Source organism: Poeciliopsis prolifica, unplaced genomic scaffold, assembly GCF_027474105.1.
Source record: "Poeciliopsis prolifica strain line A6 unplaced genomic scaffold, Auburn_PproV2 SCAFFOLD007, whole genome shotgun sequence".
Classification (NCBI taxonomy): Eukaryota; Metazoa; Chordata; class Actinopteri; order Cyprinodontiformes; family Poeciliidae; genus Poeciliopsis; species Poeciliopsis prolifica.
The window spans coordinates 11,055,718-11,083,695 of record NW_026562382.1 but is presented as its reverse complement, the minus strand read 5'-3'; the positions used below and the strand labels follow the sequence as shown (position 1 = coordinate 11,083,695).

The window sequence follows — 27,978 nt, the reverse complement described above, 5'->3', positions numbered from 1 at the left end:
ACTTATGGATTCCTCTGCACATTCGCAAAAGGCACATGTTAAATCAAATTTAAATCGTTTGTGCAAAAAATCAGCCACGGGATAAATATTGTGAGAGATTTTGAAATGAGTCTCTTTCACCTTAGGTGAAACCGGCCATTTAACATACTTAGAAAACGCTTTCTCAATTAAAGACAAATTAGTTGTTACCAAAAAATTATTATTGTAATCATTAAATAATTTAGATTTGAAAGCAGTCACAAGCATACCATTATTACACTTTTTGTCAGTCACAATATATTCTCCAATTTTCAATGTAGGTAAAGATGAAGTAACACTTGAAAATCTCAAGGTGTTTTGGATGAGATGGAGCAGAGCTACAGGAATAGCTTTGCATACTTTTACATATTCATCATAAGAACAGTTCAGATTAAATTTGTGGGTAAAATCTTTATGATTTAACAAAACACCATTACTATCCATCAAGTCAGTTACAAATAGAATACCTTTCTCATACCAGTCAGTTTTAAAAATAGATTTTCTATTCAGTAATATTGATCTGTCCACACTAGGGATCCATGTGGGGTAAAATTGTGGGTAAACATCATTTTCCAAAAGTGTAAAACTTGTTTATGAAAGTTAGACAATGAAATAGGAATCTTGGTTAATTAAAAATCACATTTAAGCAAGAAATCTAAACCACCTAATTTTTTAAATATTGATTTAGGGATATGAAACCACATAGAGTTGGAATGAGACAAATAGGTCTTTAGCCAATTTATTCTAAAGGAACCAATCAGAGCCTCAAAATCTAAAGCTCTAATTCCTCCTTTATCATAATCTTTAATAAGATGAGAACGTCGTAAATAATGAGTTTTATTTCTCCAGATAAATTGAAAGATTATCGAATTAGCTTTTCTAATGTTTTTGTTGGAGATAAAGGCCGACTGACAAGGATAAATTAATTTGGATACTCCCTCTGCTTTGGATGAAAGAGTTCGTCCAAAAATAGTCAGATCTCTAGTTAACCAGCGGCTCAAGGATCTCTTCATGCCTCCAAGCATCTTTCAATGTTTGCCTCCTATCTTCTGGTAGCATTATTAGAAATAAGTATTCCCAGATACTTTACTTCGGACTTAACAGTAATGGAAGCAACTGACGTATCAGAGCTAGAATCGGATGTGGGGTTGGACAACTTTTAATGCTAACGCGTTATAGCGTTAGCATTAAAAGGCTAGGAAAATGGCTCAGTCTCGGCGCAGTTGTTTTTCTTCAGTCTCTGGTTGTTCATGTGGGGCAAGAAAACAGCCTTATCTGTCATATCATGCGTTCCCGACGAACCCGGACCAACGGAGGCAGTAGATCCAGGCGATCCGAAGAGATGAAGGTCCGGACTTTTGCATAAAGACGGGGAGCACTTTCGTATGCAGCCGCCACTTCACACCGGAGGATTTTGTGAGCGGATCCACCACCAGCCGCCTTAAAACTGGAGCTGTTCCTTCCCTGTTTGCCTGGAATAACTTCACTGCACCGGCAATGAGAGAGTCTGATTTCGAGAGGACTAAGAAACGGCAGTTTGTCCCCTCTCAGAAAGCTAGCCAGGCTGAAGATGCTACTGCGGAGCATGATTACGCGACACATCCACCCGCAGGGGCCCACGCGGTTTGTGCGCATGCGCGGGCCCGGGAGGTTGTGCGCATGCGCGGGGCCAGGGAGGTTGTGCGCATGCGCGGGGCGGGGCCATACTGCGCATGCGCGGGGCCGGGCCGGATGTGGCGTTGGACAACTTCCGGTGGCTATAGCGTTAGCATTAAAAGGCTAGCAAAATGGCTCAGTCTCCGCGCAGTTGTTTTTCTTCAGTCCTTGGTTGTTCATGTGGGGCAAGAAAACAGCCTTATCATGCGTTTCCGACGGACCAGGACCAACGGAGGCGATCCGAAGAGATGAAGGTCCGGACTTTTGCATAAAGACGGGGAGCACTTTCGTATATAGCCGCCACTTCAAACCGGAGATTTTGTTAGCGGATCCACCACCAGCCGCCTTAAAACTGGAGCTGTTCCTTCCCTGTTTGCCTGGAATAACTTCACTGCACCGGCAATGAGAGAGTCTGCTTTCGAGAGGACTAAGAAACGGCAGTTTGTCCTCTCAGAAAGCTAGCCAGGCTGAAGATGCTACTGCGGACCATGACTACACGGCACATCCAGCCGCAGGTAAAAGATTGTACATTGTATATATTTTCCATGTAAGATAATTTCAGTAAAATATAACTGTTGCTGTAATATTATTATTATTATCACATAATAATGAAATTATGAGATTATGTGGTTATGTATTTTGTGGAGAGATTAAGTCAATGGCTGTATACATACATGCTCCGACTGACAACATATATTGATCTTCACAGAAATAATGTTTCAAATATATAATTAAAACTTGTTGCTAACCGTATGTTTTGCTATTTTATTTTGTGGATTTACAGGTTCACTTGATGAAGCTCTGGATTATATTTAGGAGTTGAAGCCCAGACTTCAAAAAGTGGATTTGTCTGCCACACTTTTTAGCCGCTACTGTGCCTCTGATGACCAGATCCGGTTCTACACCAAATTTCCATCTGAATGTGTGTTCCGGATCTTCTGGGAGTCCATTGCACCCTCTGCATCATTCCTGGTGTTCTGGACCAGAGCACAGAAACTTGGAGAGGAAGCATGTGCTGAAGCCAGCCCTGCCGCTGAATGCCTCTGATTGATGAGTTCCTGATGTTCTCATTCAGCGTAGCAGTGGGCATGAAGGAGCGGCTCATTGCTGACATGTTTCAAGTCAGTATAGCTACTGTCAACCGAGTGACCATCACCTGGGCCAAATACCTCTTCATTGTGTTCTCTTCCATCAACCTGTGGATTAGTCGTGAGAAGGTAAAAGCCAGTATGCCTCAGAAATTTCTGAAGTTCTCTCCATCATCCCTCACCTTACAGTCTGAAACGTTCTCTGCCTACAAGAACCACACCACTCTGAAAGGGCTGATTGGAGTTGCTCCCTGTGGGTTGGTGACATTTATTTCAGCGTTGTACACAAGCTGCATCTCCGACAAAGAAATAACGAAGGTCAGTGGAATCCTTCCTCTGCTTGAGCTGGGAGATGAAGTCATGGCAGATAAAGGCTTCCTCATTCAAGACCTCCTTCATGACCTTGGAGGAGGTCATGAGTTGAGTTGATGGCTCCAACTCAACTCATCATTGAGTTGGAGCCATCTTTGAGTTGGCTCCAACTCATCAAACTCATCATTCCACCATTTAGGCATCCGGGTCAGTGCAGCAAGGAAGAGACAGAGGAGACCCAGACCAAATTTCAGAGACACTTAGATTCGCTTAACTTAATTGTTGATTTATGATTTCACAAAGAGTCTGAGCAATAATCTGTTGCAGCAATAAAAAAATTACTTTCTTTTAGGGACATATGTACTATTTGTCTCTAATAGGAAGATGCAATTTTATATTTTGTAGATTTGTTCTAAAGAAGTATGTTTTTTTGCTGCTTCAGCCTCATTTAAGCACATATTTGCAAACACTTACCAGTGAAATCTCAGGGTATGAATATGTTAGATGCTTTATCAACTGCAGCTCACGTTCCCACCCTATTGCAAAAACAAACCAGTCAGCAGTGTAACAGACAGCGTAAGGTTAATAAGGAGCAATATAACATGAAGCACTCCCACCTGTCAGGAGAAAAAGATAAAGTATTAAGTGCTTGTGGAACAAATCTCGAAGGAATACCAAGGTGCAAGAGAAAGCAAGCAGCAGCCTCATCTAAGCATGACTGGTAAGATTAGAGACAAATAGTACATGTGATTCATAAAAATGTGTAGATGTATTACTGGCAAGTCAAAATAAAGTTGGTCAGTTTTACACATTTAAAATTTTTTGTCCCTAAAGTAGATTTTTGTACCCACAGAAAAAGATGATCTCAAAAAGGAAAGGAACGGAAGAGGAAAGGTAAAGTGGTGGTAAAACTGTAGATAACGATTTTAAAACTGAGGCTTTTTAGAAGTAAGTTGTAATACTGGTCTTTTGGCACACAGTGTATTAAAAATTGCACGTGATTTTTAGTTATCTTTGTCATTAGTGTAATTGTGGATTCAACAGATGAAAACTTTCTTCAGTGCAACTGATTTTTTGTAGGAGTAAAAAAATAAGTCAAATATTTCCCCTTGTTTTATTTGCATGAAATATACTATTGCATTAATTGCAATGCAATAAAAAAAATCATTGTAACAGTATCATTTGAATTAACAGTTCATAATTTAAGATTTAATGTTGCATTCTCTGTACAAAATGTTCACTAAGTTTGACTTTGCTGATGGGATTACGCTACATTTGTTTTGTATCTCCTGAACAGTGTAAAGAAGTGCTTGGCTACCCTATCAGCATCTTTTTCATTATAGTAAATGAGTTCTGTGAGAGGTTCTCTTACTATGGAATGCGAGGTGAGTTTTCTGGGAAGTAACACACCAAACTACATGACAAGACTTTGCAATTACTTTACTTTTGAAAAGTAAATATGACTGCTGATGGATGGGGTTGGGGGAGACCTTTCAATTTCAATTGTCTTTTCTAAAAAAAAAAAAAGTTTGATTACTATGGTACTGCACATTTAATTAATTTTTAGGCAGACAAAAAAAAACATTTTACAATTTTCAGTTGGGCAGAAGGACTCATTATGTTACACAAACAGTTCCAGTTATCTTTCTTATTTCGCCTTTTGTTTTAAATCCTGTTACAGCTATTTTTTAACTCAAGTTTGTAATTTGAACCTGTAATTATGGAATGGAATAAATTGATATATTTACAATTGTGCTGTAGATATAGATATTATTGCCTCTCCACAGCTGTGCTGGTGCTGTACTTTAAGTACTTTTTGAAATGGGACGATGACTTGGCCATCTCCATCTACCACACCTTTGTTGCTTTCTGCTACCTAACCCCCATTCTTGGAGCCATTATAGCCGACTCCTGGCTTGGGAAGTTCAAGTGAGTGACTGGTTCCGATTTTCATGATTTCACTGTGTTATATTAATACTTCAGTCGAAGAAGCACAATCAGAACATGTGTTTTTCAATAAGGTACTTTTGCATCAACTTGTATTACTTCCACTATTCTTCATTATGTCTCTCGCAGGACAATCATCTACCTGTCGATTGTTTATGCGATCGGTCAGGTGGCAATGGCTGTCAGCGCGATCCATGACATCACTGACTCGGACAGAGATGGGTCGCCAGACAATCTCACCTTTCATGTGTAGGTTTACATTTTTCTACATGGATAAATAAATTCTTGTTTGTGTACCAGCTGCATCATGCACTCGTTCTTTCCCCTCACATTCAGGGTGCTGTCCATGGTGGGTCTCCTGCTCATTGCTCTTGGTACTGGTGGTATCAAACCTTGTGTTGCTGCCTTTGGTGGAGATCAATTTGGAGATCATCAGGTTGGAAAAACACGTGTACAGCTCCTATCTCAGACTTCAATTGCTTGATCTTGATAGTCAGCCTTCAGTCTAAACGTGCAGTTCAAATATCCATAGTTCAAATATTTTATTGCTTGTGACTCCCCCATTCTCCACCTCACGCTTTATCTGCTTTCTGTTGTCATCCTGTAAACAAAGTCGGGATGTTAATGATAATATCATAATGTGTGCTTACTTTGGCAGCTTTAATCTTTGTGCACTAAATAGAAGGAAAGCCACTGCCAATATAAATAACAGCAGCAGAAGAAACTGTCTATAAGTTAGTCTAATATGCTATTTTATGAGCAACAATCGCCAGATTATGCTTATTTCTAAGCAAGGAAACGTATCTGGGACCAGCACATCCTGCTGTGGCTGTACATGATATCACAGCCTGTCAATCAGCTACCCAAAAGGCTGATCAATCAATCTCTGTGTGCTGTGGGATTAATTACAAGCCATGCATTTGGTTGTGACCTGTTTAACAATGGGTTGTGGTTGGAAATTTTGACATATGTCAAAGCAAAATTGTCTTGTTTAAAGGGCAGCTTAGCAATTAAAACCTGATGTACGTGTCAATTTCTCCACCACCAGTTTTAAAGAAGAACAGAAGGAAAAACAAACCACAGCTTTCCTTTCAGCATACTCATACATAAATAGTTCAAATCATGCATGTAGGTCAAATTAAATTATTGATGAAAGAAACCTGATTTGGATAAACAGCGACCAAAGAATTGGTAGAGGTAAAAGTGAAGAGAGGACATGAATTAGTGAAATTTAATATTAACAATAGTAAAACTGTTTTACTTTAGAAAAAGGATAACTTTAATCTCACAAATAATAAAATTGCAGTTCTTTGTGTCAGTCCTCAATAACAAACGCTTATTGTGGTTTTTATGCAGGACAAGCAAAGAAGAACGTTCTTTTCAGTTTTCTATCTCTGCATCAACGGAGGAAGTCTTCTGTCAACCATCATAACTCCCATTCTCAGAGGTACATGTTGCACACATTTAATGATCAAAAGTGGCAATAAAAATTTAAAAGACACAAATAAAATTTTAGGATGTAAGCTGAATTTTAAATTTGATGTTAGCAAATATTTTTTGTTTCCTTTTACAGCTCAGGATTGTGGGATTCACAGTAAGAACAAGTGCTACTCTCTTGCTTTTGGAGTGCCTGCAGCCCTGATGGCGGTTGCTCTCGGTATGACTATTGAATCTTGGGATATATACTTTCCACAAAATTGTTTAATGCACACTGAAAATCTGCATATTCTCCAACAGTGGTGTTTATTATGGGGAGTGGTATGTACTACAAAACTAAACCAGAAGGGAATATTATGCTCAAGGTGTCTAAATGCATTGGGGTAAGTCTTTTGCCTGTTTTAATATTCACACAACTTCCACTGACTTCTAAGAGCCATTTTCTCTTCAATTTCAGTTTGCAATTAAAAACCGGTACAGACACAAAAGCAAACAATATCCAAAGAGGGAGCACTGGATGGACTGGGCAGAGGAAAAATATGACGTAAGCTTTGAATTTCTTTGATTGCAACAAGATGTTCCTCTCTAGTAATTGTTCATTTCCAATTTGTTTCAGAAACTCCTCATTGCTCAAATCAAAATAGCACTGAGGGTTCTCCTCTTGTACATCCCACTGCCCATGTTCTGGACCCTTTTTGATCAAAAGGTATGAACTGGAATCCTAACCTCTCAAGCCTGCACAATGTTCTTGAAGCAGAAGCAATGCTGAATTTTTACACCTCTGTTAAAGGGCTCAAGGTGGACACTGCAAGCCACCACAATGGATGGGAATTTTGTAAGTTTGGTGAATGAAGCAGTCTTTGTTTCATAGTTCCCAATATCAGTGCATTTATGTTGTTGCATATATATGTGTATATATATAATTTTTTTTCTCTCTGCAGGGGTCAATCATCATACAGCCCGATCAGATGCAGGTTAGTAAAAAAGTGCACTGTGAAAACCTAAACTTATGTACTGCCCTCTGCAGGACAGAATGTTGATTGTACTTTTTATTTCTTCAAGACAATCAACCCCATCCTGATTCTGACTCTGGTTCCCATTATGGACAGCCTGGTATTCCCTCTGATTAAAAAGTGTCGTTTGAACTTTACGTAAGTGAAGTGGTATATTTTGTTTTTCCCAGTTGTCACCTTATTGTATCTTTTGAAAGTTTTTCTATCAGAAACAAAGTTGGTTGAACAAAAAAATGTCTAAATTCACCTGGGCTACGAAAACTTGAGCATAGTTGTAGATGCTCCTTTCATGTGTGCCGATTATACAAATAAATACTAAAACTTCATTTCAATTCAACAGACCTCTGAAAAAAATGACTGTTGGGATGATTCTAGCAGCTCTTGCTTTTGTCTGTGCAGCTGTGATCCAGCTTCAAATTGACGTAAGTTTTGTCTCTTCCAAGGAGCATTGAAATTCTTAAAACACAGCAAATGCTAGGAGGAGTTCTAAAAGCTAACTACTTTGACCTGACATCCAGAAAACCTTGCCTGTCTTCCCATCGGCGTCCCAGAGTCAGTTGAAGTTTCTTAACATGGGAAATACTAAGACTACTATTCAGTTTCAAGGAACTCAGTTAAATCTTTCAGGAGGTCAGGTATGTGTCTTTTAAATAAAGCATAATTTTCTTTCTTTAAATTAAAATTAATATAAAGTACTTGCTGCATACATCGCACACGCTTCTTCTGATATTTTTTTTCAGAGTAAAAAATTGTTGCATCTTTTTTTGTTCATTTGCAGGCCAGTGAAGAATACTTCAAATTTGAAAGTGATCAAATTATGGTTTCAATCGGCAATCCTTCAGTATCAAAAAGTGTTTCCCTAACGAAAGGGGAGCGACAGACACTTCTTATTCCCTCAGCAATCAATAATGAATGGCAACTGGTGAGAGACTTACCCAAAATACCGTAAATTAAAGTTACACCATCCCATGTATAATTGTTGAATTAAAAAGCATTTACTACTAATTTTCTTCAGGCTTCTGATCTGACTTACAAGCCACAAGAAGGAAACAATGAAATCCGGTATGTTTAACAAGTCATTCTTAATCTTCTTGAACAGTTTCATACGTTTGTTGAAAAAAAAAATCATATAAATTGTGACAGCTAGTAAATGTTTATTTAGGTCCAATAGCATCAGTCCTGTTTAAATTGTTGACATTTGGAAGTAGCTGTTCTTCAAGCATTCTTCATCAGTTTTATCCCATTTTAGATTCATAAATGGGATGAGTACACCAGTGAATGTCTCTTCAGCTGCAGTCTACTATGATCAAATTGAAGCATTGCATTATTCAAACTACTCTGAGATACAAAATGGAAGGTGAGGGTCATTATCCATCCTTTTCAGAAAATTTTGTCACTACAATGTTTGCCTTGAGTGCACATAAAAGCAATGGTTTGTTGAATATTTTCTTATGGCTTATGAAGGGCCATATTCACCTTGCAGAGAGGGTCAGAGTCATGTGAATACAGCAAGGATTTTGGATTTGGAGGCTCATACACTTTCTTCATCCCCAGCACATTAACATTTGGACCAAATGTGAGTCTTAAGCTTAGTGATTCATGTTTTAAATGTTAATATTCTTTCAAAAGTGCTTGCTTTAAAAAACAGTAACAAAAACGGTTATGTATAACTTCTGAAGACTGATTTATTATTTTTTTACTCTACACCACAGAATATGTTTTTGTACCATGTCTTTTCCCTGCAGTTGCATTTCAAACACATTCGCTCTTGTGATTAGACATTTTGTCACATTGCAACCACAATATTAAATGTATTTTATTGGGGTTTGGGATGTAATGTACCAACATAAAGTGATGCATACTTGTGAAATAGAAACATCTTTGCAACATGTAAAGAGTAGCATGCATTTGTCTTCAGCCTCTTTTACCCTTAAACTCCAAAAAATGGAAAATCCACTGTAAGTTTTCAAAGGCCTCTTCATCCACCAGTGAACAATTTAATTTCACTGCAAACACAGATATTCAACATCATATTCAGACGTTGAATATGGCTACATGTGGTATATTTTTCTATTAACTGTGTTTATTGATTGGTCTATTTCAGTGTCATGAATCTATAACTGAGTCAGTGGACATTAAACCAAACTCGGTGCACATGGCCCTTCAGATCCCACAGTATTTTCTCATCACTGCTGGTGAAGTCCTTTTTTCTGTAACTGGCCTGGAGTTCTCCTACTCACAGGTAATTTGTCCAAAACAAAACTGAACAATCTTTGTACAATGTTGTCTGTATATTACTATCTTTGACACAGTTTGGGACAACATTCTGATCAGGGCTTTCAAGAGAGGCTTTCAATAAATTTAATATAAATTATTTAAATTATTATAAATATATCAAATAGCTGCAAGAATTTAGAGGTGAATTATGTCAGTCAATCTCTGATTATTATTTCTGTTTTTTCTTTTTGTTTTGTTTTGTTTTCACTTTTAAATACCCCTTTCTTGTCAACAAGGCACCCAGTAACATGAAGTCAGTGCTGCAGGCGGGCTGGTTGTTGACCAATGCCTTTGGAAACTTTATTGTCCTCATTGTGGCAGAGATTGCAAAACTTCCCAAACAGGTAAAACAAAAACAACAACAAAAAAAGAAATACAATACATGCAATACCAGCACCATATGATATCCATAACTATTTTTCAATGTCTCTCATGACTTTTCCCTCTCTCTTTGTTACCTTAAAGTGGACAGAATATGTCCTTTTTGCCTCTCTGCTGATGGCGGTGTCCATCATCTTCTCCATTATGGCGAGTTATTACACTTACATCGACCCCACAGCGATTGAGGCCGAGTTCAAGAAGAAAATTGATAATGATGATGATGATGATGATAATGAAGATGATAAGAAAAAGGAGCTGCAGAAATCAGAGTTTAAGTTGGAGAAGAGAAATTCAGTTAGCAGTGACGATTCAGACAATAAATCTGCTCAAACCAACATGTGAACTATAGCTATCAGGAAATTAATCTATGATGTTGACACAAAAGTAAGAATTTACAGTAGGTGTTAATTTGAGTTATGTTTATACTGTAATGCTCAAAGGATGTTATAACCTAACAAAGTCAGGCATGTAAAAATGTATTTTGCAAAAAGCTACAAATGAATTGTAATCATGATAAAGCTTAACTTAAAATGATGTTGTTTTGCAATCTGTTGATATATGATGATGTTTTTTTCCTTTTGCTAGTATAAGAAGTTGGTTGTGAAACAAAGTCAGTCTCCTTACTTTTATTTATGTTCATTTGGAGCGACTGAGATTCACGTAAGCATGACAGAAAAAAATTCTCTAACATCTGGGACACTTGCACAGTCAAACACAACTTTATCCCTAGACTGTTTCTTTTCTCTCGTTTCTTATTTTATGTCATTAAAATGTGTTTACAAAGTTTGTAAGAAATAAGAGTGTAGCCTTGGTATTCATGATGTATTGATAATGCTGCATTTCCTGGCTTTTTTAGTTTCCTTTGATATGTATTTTTAATGTTTGCTGAAGTGCCAAAAATGTAATAAATATATTTAGAAAATATTGCACTGATTCCACAGGGGTATGTTAGGTACCAAACAAATTTTTGTATTAGACAAAAATAACCTCCACAAATACGAACAATACTTTTCAAATAATGGTTTATTTTTAAAAGGGAAAACAATATCCAAGCCAACCTGGCCATATGTAAAAAATAAAATAAAATAAAAAACATAATGGCAAACAAAAAGAGAAAGGCCCCGATGATGACGTTGTGGCTTTATAATCTTCTGATAGATTAATGTGGCAAGTTCTAACACTTACCGTGTAAATATTCTGACTGAAGATACACATGTGGACGTATCAAATAATTCCTTTGTTCACATCAATAGAAACCACCCAAGATATCAAGAAGAAAACCGATGTCTTTCACAATCTGACTTGAATGCAATTTCCAGATCCCTGAATGTGTCACATTCATCTGCTCATGCAATATGCAAATAACATTTTAACAAAACCGGCAATGAATTTCCCAAATTTTTTTGCGGATTTCAAAACTTTCAAAAATTAGAAGGTTAATGCATAACAAATACACAAAAAATGACTAAGTTTCAACCAATCAACTGTAGAAGCTTCGAGGAAATTGTAAATTCATCCCCAAAATGAAGGCTGAAGACCTTGTGAAAATACTGTTTGCTACTTTAGCTGCGGCCTGAATATCTGATACTCATTCTGGGAACAAATATGGTGACTTTTGTGTGTGTGCCTGTAGGGACTCCTTTTAATAATAATGACAAGCCATATATAATTTTAATCAAAATATGAATAGCACCCTGTTTCTCTAATAACTGTCTGCAAAGTAATAAACCCACAGCTTGAAGGTGCAATGTTTCTCTCTCACCTGTACTGGCAGATTTATTTGACAGCTTTAAATTAATGTTGTAAAATAAGTAGGTGCTAAACGTCATGAGTTTCATATCCCTCTGAGGGAAAAAAGTATTTTGAATTGAATATATATTTTTTTACTTTAATTTTACAATAAAAAATTAGCAATGATTTAGAAGCAGTTTGAGATTGCGCTCTGTTAGCTATTGTTAGTTCCTGTTAAAGCTGAGGTTGTGCAACACTTTCTGTTAGTTATTTTTCTTTAAAGTAAGTTAGTTAACTGACAACTGAGCGCCTTTTATTGTTTCACTATAAAATGATAAATGGACTTGCCAAAACCTATTTGACCGTGAACTTCCTTCCTTTAGTGACGTTTCCTTTAATGAATGACGACGTGCTCTTTGCTACGCTGATTGGTTCACATTTAGAAATGCCATTAACCAAGATGGCGCCGGGAGACAGAGGAAAGTGATGCCAGAGAGGAACAACAAGCGTCGCAGCTGGCACAAAAGTGTGCACATATTCTTTCTTTACAGCTGATTAAAACCAGACTTGTGTGACGTCTCCGAGCAGCTGACGTCCCGAAGAGCCGATGAGATCAAGCTACTCTGTCAACTGTTTGCTAACAAGCGGCTAAAAGTGGCTAACGTTTAGCGCTCTGTAACTGCGGAAGGCGAGTAAGAGAGAAGGCAACAGCCTTGAGTAGAAGTTCGCTTCTTTGAAAAGTAACGTCTCCATATCATACATTAAACCAGCTTTTTGGGATTCTGGTGGAGTCAAAGCGGTTGTCACGGAAGTTACGTCGTTGATCTGATAAGGTGAGACGAGGAGAGGCGTCATCTTTGCTTCTTTGACGCCATGGCTCACTCCCCTCTTCAGAGTGGACTGCCGGGGGTTCAGGTAAATATAATGCTGTCAATATAAGAGTTAAATTATTTTTCTTTTAATCTTGCATCTCATGCCCCTGAAGACAACTATATACGTGTAGGCAAAGTCACCTTTTCCGCCTCTGTCACATTTGGGTTTCACTGATAAAAAGTAATCAAAGTCCATCTAGGTTTCTGGTAAAACTGCCTCTCTTATTGCTTGGTTAAATGCAGATTATTCTTATTGTTGTCTAGATTTAGCCAAAAAGTATTTAATGCAATGTTGACCTTCCTTATCTGTTTTTGTTGTTCTTTTTCTTTTGAAAAAATAATAACATATATATATATATATATATATATATATATATATATATATATATATATATATATATAATATATATATTATATATAAATAAATAGAGCAGTCTCTCCCAGTTTTTTTTTTCAATTTCATGAATACTCTAATGTTGTAATTTAATAATACTTAATAGAGATTTTTTTTCCTTAGTCCCATTCTCTAAAATGTAACCTTTAAAGTGTCTTATAATTTATAATAATATAAATAATATAATAATAGGTGAAGATATTTATATGTTCTGCAAATCTATTACTTCGCATCTACATTGCATGACTTATCACCTTTATTAAAGACCCAAGTAAGTGTCCTTAATAAAGGCATATTAAAAAAAAAGTGACTAAATAGTTTTGCCACTTTCTGCTTTGCATGTATGCACTTCAGATTCATATTTATTCGTGTCCTAATTGCTGTAACTGATATTACATCAAGTATAAAAACTAAAAGACAAAGTATCAAAGTTTAAAAAATTAAATAAACAATAAAACATACCAATAAGGACATCAAATACAAATCAATGCACAACGGTAAGAGTAGTAGTTTTGTCGACCTTCAGTTGCTACGAACACTAACAATCAGGTGCGACTCCTCCTTCCCTGTCCTGCATTAAAAAGAGAAACTGCTGTAGGATCAAAAGAGTGCTTGTACCTGTTACTTTATACACCAAGAAGTCTGAGCCAGAGGATAGAAACTGGAACTCAGCATGTAAAGGATGAGAACTGTCAGCAAGGATGTCTTTAGTTTTCCTTATGATCTGTTTAACAAATCTATCGACCACAGGGGCATGGGAATGTTCATCATCATATAGAAGGCTAACTATCACCAGATTGTCTGCAAATTTTAATATTATAATATTACTCTTACACTTTGTGTCAAATAAGAAAATTAGCATAGAGTCAAACATTTCTTTTTTCTTCATAGCTGAGCCACCATGTTGATATGAACAGCAACCTGTTTACATGTTATGTCCAAGTTTGCATAAATCACAACCAAAGCATCACTTTTCTTTAAAACATAACTTAATTTGTATTTCTCTGCACACAGGTTATGGCGTGATAGCAGCTCTTTTGTAGTTTCTCTTTCAAAGCGTTGCTTAGTTGCAGTTAAGGTTTATTCAGTATCTGTTGCACTTTGGTTTTCTGACAGCAAACCACAAAGTTGCTTGCTGCACATGGTAGAGAATCCACAACATGCTTTTAGAGCGACCTTCAAACAGAATTGGTTGTCCCAGCAAACCTGCTGACTATAGAAGCAGCAATTACATTCCAGTGATATGTTTGCTTTCATCACACTGTTACTTTTCTTGTTGTTTATACAGAAATCATGCTCAACATTAAAAATTGCATCTGGATGACTGATCAGACTGGTAGTGTTGTGATAGCTTTGTCAGTTTGTTGTTGTTGCACTGCTTAGTTCTGCACCACGTTGCAGTTTTGTGTTATAAAGTCCTTTCAGTTCAGCATTTCCCTCTGCCAGATGTTCAAAGGGTCATTTCTCATCCCGCCTTCCTTGTTGATTTGACAATCATGCATTAGCAGTTTTACAGGAAACTATTCTCACAGGGCGCAGACAGTAAACCGACTTAGTCTGAGCTCTGGCAGATCGTCGCTTTACAGCTCGATTACCTAGAGCTAGGTTTTGGAGGTAGTCTGCTTTAAGTTTTCATTTAGAAAACTAATGCTACTTTACACTCTAAATTCATATTGTGTTCTGTGGTGCCATGTCATTAATGTTTCTCAACTATTTTTACTAATTAACAGGTCTGTTTTGAAGGCAATTATTCCCACTCTGGAGCTCCGCAGGGAAATGAGCCATTTAGCTCTATCAATAATTTAGAATGGAGTTCCTCTGTTTTTGTTTAGCCTTTGCTCTGGAGGCCATTAAGCCACAATGATATATGTATGTTATGTGGTTTTATGATGCAAATATTACTCAGAGCAGCATTTCGGAGGTGGGGAGAATGTCACTGCATACAGATGTCAAGGTCGTACGTGGTCATATTAGCCTTGATTACTAGGTAGGTAATAATCAATTTAAAGTTGTTAAGCTTTGCTTAGCTGATGCAGTTATTATTTTTTATTTCCTTTTATGTATAAAGTTTCTCAGAAAATACATTTCCAGTGCAAGAATCAAGCTATTGATGGACATAGACATTTAATCATAATTCATTAGCTGTATTGTCTGCACGGATGTTTTATTTGTGACAAAAGTTATGTACAGCAGTTTTTTCTGGTATTTTGCAGCTTTTTCCCTTGAGTTGAGCTTAAATTACAGCTGTACTCAATTTAAGTACAGCTGTCATCTAACTGTTAGATGACAGTTTTTGCTATTCAAATGAATATAGTCAACTGCAGCAACAAATATTCTTACTAATTTTGATCATTTTTACACAATTAATTACATATAGGTGGAGTGCACCCTGTTTTAGATAAACAGGAATGACTAGGAGCAAAAATACACTTCCACATGTACCTGTTATGGATACATGAATATGCATTTACACTTAGGTTCCCTGTTTCCTATTGTTTGACTAAAATTTAAGTGTTTCTTTTCTCTATGTATGTGTTTCTTATTTTTCTAAGAATTTCAACGCTGATCCAGAAGAACTTTTCACCAAGCAGGAGCGGATAGGAAAAGGCTCCTTTGGAGAAGTCTTCAAAGGCATCGACAGAAGGACTCAGAAAGTTGTAGCCATTAAAATTATCGATCTCGAGGAGGCCGAAGATGAAATAGAAGATATCCAACAGGAAATTACAGTGCTGAGCCAATGTGACAGCCCCTTTATTACCAAATACCATGGATCTTATCTCAAGGTAAGCTTTTAGGTTTAAGGAAGTGCTTGTAATAGTTTATGTTCAGCAAGATTGACATGGTAAGCTTCTGTACAACAATAAATAATTGAGGAGGATATTGGAGGAATTGCCTTTGAAATATGGCACAAATACTTGGAGAAACCAAGTCATAAAGTCGGCTGACTTTTTTGGACTATTAACGCTGCGTCATAGAAGTGCTTAAACATTTGAAAGTTGTGGTTCAGACTATTGCAGTTTGGGCAGTATTCAGACTCTCTAAAATTAGCAGCAGGGCAGTTACAAAAGCAGAAACTGTCGTGTTCTTCCCTAAAACTGAAAGATTATTAAAGCTTCATGGTTTCATTTTGGAACTGGTGGATTTAGGTATAATCTAAGCAGCAACAAGAAACGCATAATTGCAGTTGCTGTATTGACTCCAAACTATTTTCTAAATATAATGTAATTTCATGCTACACTTAATGGAGCTTGGAGAGCCTGTCAAAGCTTTTACGGTGCTGCATAAACACCAAAACTGGATAAAAGTGCTCCATTAGCTAAACTACTGTGTGCTGCTGAGTATGGAAGAGATTTAAGGCTTTTGTGTGGTATTTGTGCATTTATATATGCCTGTACCTTGCAAAGCTTGATACATATCTGTTATTGCATTATATCTACAAAGAGAACTTTTTTTTATGCCTGGTTATGTGGTATTATATGTTCTGCAATGATACGCCATTCCTCTTTACTATTGTTATTTTGTGTGTTTTGAGATATACATTTTTAGTTAAGTGATTAGACTCAGATGTGAAGTCTTTTTATAGTTTCTCATGTTAAAATCACAAAACACAAAGTGTTTTATGGGGTTTTTGAGAAGTATTAAATATTATAATTGCTCTGTAAGACTTCAAAATATATACATCATCTGTAGGTCATCTGCCTGACCTTTCTATTAAAGCATTATGTCTGGCCCGACTGTAAAGTTTATGAACACAGAGATGCTTTTTGAAAATCAGAAAGACCTTGATGCAAGCAGTATTGTTATTAGTCGAAGGAATTCAATACAAGGTCAATACACTCAGTACACTCACCACATTATTTTGTGTTTTTTTGTTTTATATATATAAATATAAGTATAAAAAAAAATTATGTGAAGATACATAACTTGAATATAACATCCTAGTTCCATCTGACTATAGTTCTAATGTAGCGTACATAATTTTAACCCAAGCTAATATGCTTAATATGATCGATATTGAAGGGAGTTGGCTCCATTTTTAGATTAATTCTGCGAACAATTATACCATTCAATAGCACCATAAGCTCTCTGTAAGGTACTGAACTTTCTTCGGTCATGAAAACCATCTAATTTTCATAAAATTTGAAAATTAAAAAGACATCACCACAAAAGATAAATTACATTGGATGTCCACAGTCGTGCTATGTAGGTTTTACAACCTTCATCCCAGTAAATACACCAAAAATGTAACAGGATGCATAATAGCTGAGACACAGACCTCATAAATGGGATCTGATGTTTCACAGATCTGCTTTATCTTTTGAAAGATAGTTTTAGAAGTGCAAACATTTATGGTAAGATAGCAGAGTATGACAACTTTAAATTAGGATATTTTTGTAGCTTCTTAATGATAAAATCTGCTTTCTAAATCTGTTTTGCTCATTATCAAACATGTTTTCTTTTATAGAGTAAAAGAGAGGACAGGTTATTAAATACATAGCCCTCCAGGGGACATGGGGATTTTTTTTTCTTTTGCGTTCCTTTGCAATAATCTGCTGATCAGTTCATGTGGCATAATTGAATACTGTAAGCTTTTCTTACGGGGCCATCATACTTTTTGTTTCAATACAAGGTTATATAAGGTTTTTCCATGAATGTTAATATCTCCTTGTGAAATAGCTGACATTTGATATCTTATTCTTTTGTACAAAAAGGCACCACAAACCTATGATATAAAAAGAAACCTTCCGTAAGTGGGAAAGGAATAAAAATACATCCAAACTATTTTGACTATTTCTGAGTTATCGCAGGGTAATCCGTCATCTGACAGTTTTGATTGTGTCTCTATTGTGCTGGTACTCTGAGTGGTTTAAAGGGCTGTTCTTGTGTACAGTTTCATCTCCACCTCAATAGACAAAAGCATGCAGTGAATAAATTGATTTCCAATCCTTTTTTTGCACCAAGGAGTAAATAACAACAAACATTTATTATTATGAAACATGGCAAACTAATGGTGGTAGAGGGCCGCACTGGATTAGATGAGACTAGTTTTATTTATTATCTAATTGTGGAGTTAAAATTGGTGCAAGGCATAAAATTTGTCACTTTGCCAGATAACGGATGAATTGTTACCTTCTGCAAAGAAAAAAACCATAAAAAAGCATCACCATGTTATACAAATGAACAGTTTTTATGTGATTAAATGATGTTTTATGTACAAAAAATTAGTTACCTCATTTTCACAAATAGATGAATTGAAGTTAAAATACAAAAAAAAAGTTGATATTGCTTTTATCATAAAGGATGTAAAAAAAAAATAAGTCAAATTACGTGTTTCTCAGTTTTTGCAAAGTGTTTCTCATTGTGGTTTTAAAGTTTGGTCACTAAGTTAGCCATAAAACAGAAGTTTGAGAGCCTAAAGATCTGCAGTAATGGGTACAATGAGGAAATGCTGCTCTGTCTGAAATGAGAAAAATATTCAGTGCATCAAACTACTCTCAATTGCTAAATCAGTCTCAACCATAAGCTCGATTAAACAGCTGGAATTATCAAACAGGGTACCAAATATTTAGAGATATCAGAATAAAAGGGACTAAATGCATACTTTTAAATTTTGTGATTTTAATTTTATTGCTTTCACAAAATATCAATAAAATATATTGCATTTTCTGGTTGTACTATGACAAAATGTTGAAAAAAACAGGCACAGTTCCTGGCAAGATTCTTTAGCCAGAAACTGTGCCTGTTTTTTGAAAGCACACAATCTGTGATTGATTTTCTTCTAAGTTGATCGTTAATCAATTTAAGAGAAAACTGTATGCAGTAATTGTCATTCTTACCTTTTTCCAGCTGTTTATTATGGATCCTTAACACATATATGATGAAAATGTAAAGTTTTAATTCAAATGTTCTGTTGCATTTGACATGTAAAGTTAAAAATATTCTATTTATTCCTCAGGGTACAAAATTATGGATTATTATGGAATATTTGGGAGGAGGGTCTGCTCTGGATTTGGTAAGAAACTAATTGCAAATTGATTACCAACTTTAAAAACTTGGAGAAAAATACGCAGAGAACAGTTCGTACGACTACAGCACGGAGTCACAAACTTGTCTCTCTGTGCCAGTTGGAACCGGGTGCTTTGGATGAAACGCAGATAGCCACAATCCTGAGGGAAATTCTGAGAGGGCTCGAGTATCTGCACTCCGAGAAGAAAATCCACCGGGATATCAAAGGTAAATTCAATAAATGCTTTGCTCTTTGTTTGAACAGTAATTAGTGTCATCTGGTCAGCACGGTGCCTATTATCTAGTTTTATTGCTTTAGTGAGTGTAGAATGTGGCGGGATCACCGTTTAGCAGGAAGTGCACAATAATTTCTTCACTTTGTGTTCATTTCTAATTCTTCTTGTCAATGGTGCAGTAAGATAAAAAATTTTTTAAAAAAATCAAACGCTTCTTCATATACATTGTCAAAGCAATATTGACAATATCATTTTGTATTATTTGTAACGTTTTCTAGTAAGAAGTTACTAGTTTTACAATCTGACTGAGACACAAGCTGGCTTTTTTAAAATTCTTTGTGATTACTGCACTGTTTTGCTTCCTGAAGGAGTAAATTGTGTTTTATCTGATTAACTGGTATTTTTAGCTGCCAACGTGTTGCTGTCAGAGCAAGGTGAGGTAAAACTGGCGGACTTTGGTGTGGCGGGTCAGTTGACGGACACACAAATAAAGAGGAACACTTTTGTTGGAACACCTTTCTGGATGGCACCTGAAGTCATAAAGCAATCTGCCTACGATTCAAAGGTCAGTTAACATAATCGCAGTGTTGAAACGCAGACTGGATTTCAGTTACATCAGTGCTGTAAAAGACAAAGTGCAAATGACTCTAAAAGCCTTCAGCTATCAACGTTAAAGCAGCGTGCTGCTTAATTCTTTCTCAAAAAGGAAAAGACTTAAGCATTTTCATTTCTCTTAATGAAAATTAAATTAAATTTATCTGCCACGTTAACACATTTACAATCTTATCTTTGCATAATCTGTGTATTGTGTATGTTTTATATTAAACTTTTCTTCTGTTTCAGGTTGGTATGGGATACTAGAATTTGTTTTATTTGCTAAATACCAGAATAATGAGATGTATTTTATTATTATTATTATTTGTTTTAGAGAATTTCTATTTACTTTCTTCAATGTCAGACAATATGTTTACTATACAGTTTGACTCCAGTCACTATTCGTTGTCATCATTGCTGTCGAAAAAGAATCTTATAGCTGATAAAGCATCAGTTGTAGCGATGAGTGAGCTGCGTTCAGCTTTTCATGAGCCAAAAAGGTTTAAAGTTTGAAATAAGGTTTCATCATGCAGCAGACAAGCGCTAACCCGATGTCTCAGCATCTGAAGAGACCAACTCGGGAGCCACTTAGTAGTTCCTCCAGGGAGCAACAGACAAAACGGGCTGAATGCACGATATGAAGTTTGACGCTTTTTCTGTCGGCTACATATTCCAGTGCAATTCATAGAAACTTGGAAGAGATTAGTGTGAACCTGTTTTCTGATTAAGATGTTCAGCCTTAATTTCTGCCCATTTCATTGGTATTTGTCTTTGTGGTTAGCAGCATAATGAATTAAATGAAAAAAATATATAGATGGTGATTAAAAATAAACATTGAAGAACTACAGTTAGGAATGTTAAGTTGCTAATATTATACTTTAAGTATGGTGATAAAAACAGTTTTTTTCTTTGGTAATAGCAAAGAAGAAAATAACTTATTTCTGTGGATTCTTCATTCAATCATATTTGACTTTTACAAGACAATCGTCTTCTTTTTTTTCCATTCTATTCAGTTTAATAACATAGCACCAATTCACAACACTTGTCATCTTATTCACATTCCAAAAAAAATTCATAAATAAGTGCTTTAATGCTTATGTGCTTATTTGTGTTTTATTTTGTGGCAGGCCTTAAATGGGAAATTTTGCTGTAATTATATTTAGTAGATTTTTTTACTTTTTTTTTAGAAAAGATGAATTAATCCAATAAAAAATGGTCAATATGGAAATGTGTGTGTTTGTCAATACGGTGGTATTTGGAAATTTTAGTATTTACTGACATGATGATTGTTTTAAACATTTTTGGGCCTTTTGAGTTCATGTACAACTCGAGTCATTTTACCGTCAGACAGACGGTTTAGCCACCATAATTATGTAGAACTTGTGACCTTTATATTTATTGTGTTAAACCACAATGAAGCATTGTTCTTCTGTTTTTACCTTCAGCATTTCACTGACCCCTGTCAGCTTGTGTTGGTGCTGAACGTTAAAGCACAGTTATAGTCATGTTTTCTGGTCTAAAAAGGCCCCAGTGGATATTTTTGGAACAACCACAACATGAGTCAGTGCAGCTGCTGTATCACTGTCTCCTTTTTAGCAGAAGTTTTATAAGTCGCTGAGTTTAAATGTCATTTCCCAGTGTGTTGACAGACCGATTGCAGGAAAGGCAACAGGTTTTTCCCTCCTTGTGAAATTCTCTTGTTTTCCTTGTTTCACAGGCAGATATCTGGTCATTAGGAATAACGGCTATAGAACTGGCCAAAGGAGAGCCGCCCCACTCTGAACTTCATCCTATGAAAGTCTTATTCCTGATCCCAAAGAACAATCCACCGACACTGGAAGGAAACTTCAGTAAACTTCTGAAAGAGTTTGTTGAAGCATGTTTAAATAAGGAGCCTAGCTTTGTAAGTTTCAACAGCCTTGCTCATAGTTTACCTAAGAAATAGATCCTTTGAAAATTCACTGCTAACTGTTTTTCTTGGGGGGGGGCGGGGTTTCTATTTTGTTTTTGTTTTTTTTCCTCCACAGAGGCCAACAGCCAAAGACTTACTAAGACACAAGTTTATTGCGAGGCACGCCAAAAAGACGACCTATCTGACCGAGCTGATCGACAGATACAAGAGGTGGAAGTCGGAGCAGTCGCGGGAAGACTCAAGCTCCGACGAATCAGACGAGTAGGTTCATCATGCCACCTTCCAGATGAGCGCGGTCGTATGAGGTACCCTGATGTGTCTGAACCTTACCTTACTGCAGGGAGCTGGAGGAGGGCGGCAAATCTAAATCGAACGACAACTGGATCTTCGGCACCATCAAGGACCACAGTCCGGTTAAGGAGTCGCTACCTGAGCCTGTTGAGCAAGCTGAGCCTGTAGAGATGCAGGTGCAGTTGGAGGCGCAGGAGGAGACTTCAGAGAGCCTGTCGTCACAGAGCTTAACATCAATATTCTCTCCATTGTTCTCTGAGGTATTATATAATCAATAACTTGCTTCTACTGGAAATAATTCTGTCGAACATTTGGAATAATTCAAACTGGATTTGTGTTTTTGATCTGTTTTCCGATATCAGGTTTGGATAGAGATGCAAAACATAGCTCCTCCAGCTCCACTTTCTGCTAAATATAAACCTAAATTTCTAAGTAAAAACTAATAATTCCTTATGTAGGCTGCTCTGCTTATAACTTCTGGAATACTTTCACCAAAAAAGGAAAAAAAATACGCGACAATTCTAGGATGTTTGGGTTCACACCTAGTCAAGTTTATTTGTATAGCAAATACAATCCGGCAACAAGTCGCTTCACAGCGGCCGTTTGTTCAAAAGTGTGAAAAAATGTCTCCAGAAATAGACGAGAAAGAAAAAGTCTGCACTTGTAAAGTGGAAATTTTGTGATTCTGAAACTTAAATTAAATCAACAAAAAAAACAACTAAAAATAATTAGACATCTGGTGTTGCAGTTGAGAGCGACGGGTGAGACGAGTAATGGAAAGCCAGAAGCTGCAGAGGAGCTGAGGAAGGCCATTTTCCTGGCAGAGAACATTCACCCTGGCATCTGCGACTCTCTGGTGGCCGAACTGCTGCAGAGACTTCAGAGGTAAGTTAAGCTCATGCGACGCAAAACCATGTGAACTTTCTTAAGGTTTTCTGCCTTTAGAACTACAAGAAATATAAGTGGAAGGGAAATGGTGCAAGGTTTTCAAACGGTTTTTTTCAAGTGAAAAATTGAAGCCACTCTAATGCCACCTAAACTAAATCCATTGCATCAAACTGTCCCCAGAAGCCTAAAATTTGGAAAATATTTGCAAGCACTATGTTGCTGGGTTTTTTAAAATACTTTATTAAAAATATAAATCAGCTGGCCTCAGTTTGATTGTTTGTTTTTACTGTAATCTGCTTTTTATTTGTAAATAGTTTTGTTAAAAACTAGCAGTTCATTTCTCAGCTGCTTTTTTTGGATGTTTGTAGGAAGGATGCCCAAGTAGAAATACTTTTTTTCTCAAATTTTTGCCTGGTTACATGTTTCTCCATGTTAAACTCTTGCACCAGTTTTGCTGACTTTGCACCCTTTTGCCACCTTATGAAGAGTTTTGTGTGGAAATCTTATATAAACTATCCTTTAAAACATTTGAAGTCTCTTCTGATCAGGATTACCTCTCTACGATTCTTTCCTCTAAACTTGTTAAAAACTGAACATTTTAGTGCTGCCGTTGTTTGTATAGTTAGAAACAATAGTCCCCTTGTCATGTCTCGACTTGTCTTGAGTTGAAACCTTTGAAATCTGATCGTTTTACTCTGACGTCTCGCAGGTTTTCTGTGCCGCAGGCGGCCACCGCCCAGTGACAGCCGTCGCTTCCCGCCTCTTTCCTGCTCTCCACCCCGAAGGCAGCAGTCAGATCTCCTCTGGCCTCCTCAGCTGAGCTGAATTTTCTCCCAGGAAGGCCTGCGTCACTCGTTTGGCTGAGGCGAATACTCCCGGCCTCCTTACCGTATGTTTATCTGCTCGCAGAGCACCAGAGGGTCAAAGCAGGCTGGTCGGCGGCTGCTTACCCAGCTGCCAGCTGCTCTCCAATGTCCCCTCTTTGTTCCTCTTTCTCAACCGTTTCATTTTTAGACTGGAGTTAGTGATCCTTCTTTCTGGCAGGCGTGTGAAGTTTTTGGTTCATTTGTTTTTTTTATTTACAAAAGTTTACACTCTGTTCCCTTTTCAGAAGCAAACCCCTTGCTTAGTTTGTTGTGTGCGTGTGGTTTTGAGAGATAACGAGTGGCAGCGTTCGGTTGAAAACTCAGGTATCCTGCTTTCAGTAGATTGGGTCGTCTGGGAGATGGAAGAAGCTTTTATTGGTGGCTGTACAGTCTTGTAAATAAGCTCATTTCTACAGATTGTTGAAAGCGTAACAGGGTGGTTGAAACAAAATGGCCAAATGCAAAGTATAGGCTGTTGGGTAAAGATTGCCTTGCTTCTTCTTCTGTACCTCAGTATTTTATTTTTTTTGTTCTCGTCTCCAGTTTAAATTTTCATCCCTCCACCGTTGTTTTGCCGCTGAATTTCTTTACTTTTTTTGTTTTTGTTTAAATCCTCACTTTTTGCTGTGGCTGTAATGTTGTGGTAGAATGTAAAAGCTGGCAGGGTTTTTAAAGCCTCCCCAGTTGAAACACTGGATGCTGTTCCCAGCCTTCGTTCCAGGAGGGTGGGCTTTGTCGACCTCATCCTCCGCTGTTTGCTGTGCGTGATTGCTCAGAGGAACTGAGGTTTCGTCCATTCATTCCATTAAAATGGCAGTGCCATCATCTTGTTCATAAATCAGCAGACTCTTAGTCTTCCTAGGAGCTGCATCGGTACTTCCTCTGGGTACCTTTTGAATTGCACTTACAGTATAAATGCCTTTCCTAATAGCAAAGTAGCCATAAAGCAGTAGCATGACAATTGCAGTATTTTTGCAGGAATGCGCCGTATCACAGCGTGAGGACAGTCGACTGGTCAGGCAGTGAGGCATTTGCCTGGTTGTCTATTTGATTTGGACTTGATGGGAAGTTTTCATACAGGCACATCTCAACTGTATTAGAATAAAATAATTGAAAAGTTTTTTTTATTTCACCAATTTGAAACCGAGAGTGATTTTATTTCATTTTATTTTATTTTTTCAAGCTTCTGCTCATTTTATTGGTTATGGCCTTTTGTGATCGGAGACCCAAACAGAAAATGTAAACATTAAACTTTTTTATTTTGAAGCAGAAATGTAAACAAAAACATTTGACTCTTACACTTCACAACTTTTGCAAGACTAGTTAGCCCTGTTGCTTGTGCACCACACGTTTTCCTTCCACTAAACTTTCCATTAGTACGCTTGTTTACATCCATATGTGAAGGACCAGCGTATTCAGCCTTCACGTGGAGAGGCTCACTAACTGGATAAATATGTAGGACCAAAGCATGACAGAAACTGAATTCTGGATTTTTTTTTTTTTTTTGGGCCATATTCCATAACCATCAAAATTAATAGAAATAAACTATCTCACTCTCTACGATTTGATTCCTTATAGTATAGATTTTGTGTCTAAATAAACTTTTCGATTCTAATTTACTGAAGGATGCCTGTTGATGCTCAGTGACATCACACATAAGATGAAACTGCTGTCAGATGTAAATATTAGGAGGCCGGAGACCAGCTGCACTGTCACTAATGTTCAAAGAGATTGTGCATGATAGTGTTAACGGCACAGAGCCCACAGACTGACCTGGGTGGTATGCGTTGTAGCATACTATTACAGGATGGAATGATTGTCCGGTCCTAAACAGTGATGAAGCAGCCTTATAATGTTTGTGATGAATGGGATCAATATTATCAGCTTTAAAAAGGTTGGATCAAATTTATTTTCTTTTTTTGTTTCCTGCTTTTGTTTTTTTTTTTTGTGTGTGTTTTCTTTTTTCTTCCTTTTTCGCATTAAAATGCGCATGCGGTGACTCTTGGTGGGTAATAATAAAAGATCAAAAGTATTGCTTTCGTTTCTTTCCAGGAAACATGTTGAACAGTCGGTCTTTAAAGTCATTTACAAACATCGTCGTTGGTCGTTTTTTCTGACTTATCAGAAAACATTTCTGATAAATCGACTGCTGTCATGCTCTCCGTGCCATGCGGCGGTGTGTGTGTGTGTGCACAGCTTACGCTAAAGGAGTAAAGTAATTGTTTAATTTTACCAACAGGTTTCTTTTGACTAGTGGGCAGAGTCCTAACATAAATGTTATAGAAATGTATTTGTTTAATTTTTTTGTACATGTTAAATCTAAATCTGCCAGGAGTATTAATAATTGTAAGGTAAACTATAATTAAAACCTTTGACCTGGTAGCCTAATTGGGATTTTAACATTTTTCAAAGGAAGAACTCTGAACCACCTTCATAGTCATGGTACAATTAAATGGAATCCAAAGTAAGTTCTGGTTTGCTTGGTAAAATCTGGCAATATAAACTTTTTTGTCATGTGTGAAATTTTGAAGCATCAGTATTCAGCATTTAACCATGGATTTATTAATTTTCTGAAATTACTTCCAGCAATTTCATGCTTTTCAGAGTGAGTCAATATTAGAGTTTTTAGTTCTGTCAGTGCTGGTATTCAGTGTTTCGGTGGGTATGGTTTGTTATGAGGTTCTCAGCAGATCATAAATAATCTTAAGTGACAGAATATACCCACATATTTACTGTAAAAATGAATAAAATCGTAGCTTCCTAAACTCTAGTTGTTAAACAACATTGCTCTAAAAAGACCAATTGGGGGCGCTCTTTTATTTTTCACAGGATTTTCAAAGCAGCTGACTTTCCTTGTGAGGGAAAAAGAGTAGCACCACGTGTGGGAGGGGGAACCGACCCCAGTCACTGTGGTGCAAAGTTAACTCTTTACCCTAGTCACCATTAGCCTACCCATCATGCCTTGGTCTCTGTTATCTGCCAGTGTTACCAGTGGGACCATTTGACCAAAAGCTCCTGGGTTTCCTAGACTGAGCAGATGTTCCTTTAACTTTCAAATTGTGCCTTTGAAAGAAAATTGTCCGTTTTATTTCAGGTTCCATAACTGCTGCGCTGAGCTGGTTAAGAAAAATGCACAGTAATGATGGAATGTCAGAAATCAGCAAACCAGATCAAAAGCCACAAGTATGGTTTAGCTTTGTCTGTGTCTGCTGTTCTGCAAAATCAACTTGTCCTTTTTTTGTCAAATGTGCCATTTTACCAATCTGCCTCTCTGATAAAAAAAAAGCAACATCATTTGCACCTTTTGCATGCATATTTCTTTTTTTATTTGTTGCACTTTCTGTGGATTCTTTAAGTTTTGTGAGAAGTGGTACTTGCAACTCAATATCTTTCAGTCAAACCAACTTTTCTGTTTTTTATGAGTTGTATGTAGGAGCATCACTTCTTTATTTTAAAAAAATCTATTTTATTTTGTTTTATTTTTTGTAGCTTGGGTCGGTGATTGTGTTTGTTTCTTTTAACACTGGAAAGCAATCATTTAATGTGTACATTTCATGCGGTGTGACTTTGCCGGCAGTTTGCTTATTTACGGCAGTGCTGTTGGATTTATCAAATGCTGTCAAATGATTAAGAACAAAAATAATTAAAGATTGTTCGAACGTCTACATTTTGAAATTTTTTATTTATTTTTTTTTTTGCTTGTCTGCAGCTTTTTATTTTCTTCAGTGCCTTTTTGAAAAATTCACGCTGTTGATTGTAGTTGTTTAATCTTGGGGGGGGAATGTTTTTCAAAATATTAGTTTGAAATTGGTACTAAATTACTACAGCAAAGAATTTAAATGTATCAGCCATGTCTGAAGTGTAAAACCTGGTTTCCACTGGTTTCACTTACAGAAATTATTTTCAACAATCATATTTAACCATGGAACTGTAGGGATGTCAAGAACCTCTGATACTGCTGATTAAACTCTTCTAAAAGCAAAAGTTATGAATTTACCTAAAAATGTGTTCTGTATTTATTGGTGATTCAAACTGAAATAAATATTTGTAGACTTCTAC

The 27,978-nt window shown here is 36.7% G+C and overlaps 2 protein-coding genes across 2 annotated transcripts; both read left to right on the top strand.

Annotated features, from left to right (window-relative positions):
- Positions 1-3,693: 3,693 nt before the first annotated feature.
- On the top strand, positions 3,694-11,053 carry slc15a1a (solute carrier family 15 member 1a). Its single transcript, XM_055031307.1, has 23 exons — positions 3,694-3,795; positions 3,928-3,968; positions 4,372-4,459; positions 4,862-5,003; positions 5,151-5,270; positions 5,358-5,457; positions 6,378-6,468; positions 6,595-6,678; positions 6,759-6,841; positions 6,916-7,002; positions 7,075-7,164; positions 7,249-7,293; positions 7,400-7,432; positions 7,521-7,609; positions 7,812-7,893; positions 7,990-8,106; positions 8,250-8,393; positions 8,487-8,533; positions 8,721-8,828; positions 8,936-9,047; positions 9,576-9,713; positions 9,985-10,092; positions 10,214-11,053. The coding sequence occupies exons 1-23, from the start codon at positions 3,789-3,791 to the stop codon at positions 10,469-10,471; spliced, it is 2,214 nt and encodes a 737-aa protein (XP_054887282.1). The 5' UTR covers positions 3,694-3,788; the 3' UTR covers positions 10,472-11,053.
- Positions 11,054-12,314: 1,261 nt separating this feature from the next.
- stk24a (serine/threonine kinase 24a (STE20 homolog, yeast)) lies at positions 12,315-27,977 on the top strand. Its single transcript, XM_055031309.1, has 10 exons — positions 12,315-12,775; positions 15,679-15,909; positions 19,083-19,139; positions 19,252-19,360; positions 19,776-19,933; positions 21,680-21,865; positions 21,990-22,135; positions 22,215-22,425; positions 22,914-23,050; positions 23,763-27,977. Exons 1-10 carry the CDS (start codon positions 12,734-12,736, stop codon positions 23,794-23,796), a joined length of 1,311 nt encoding a protein of 436 aa, XP_054887284.1. The 5' UTR covers positions 12,315-12,733; the 3' UTR covers positions 23,797-27,977.
- The last annotated feature ends 1 nt before the right edge of the window (position 27,978 follows it).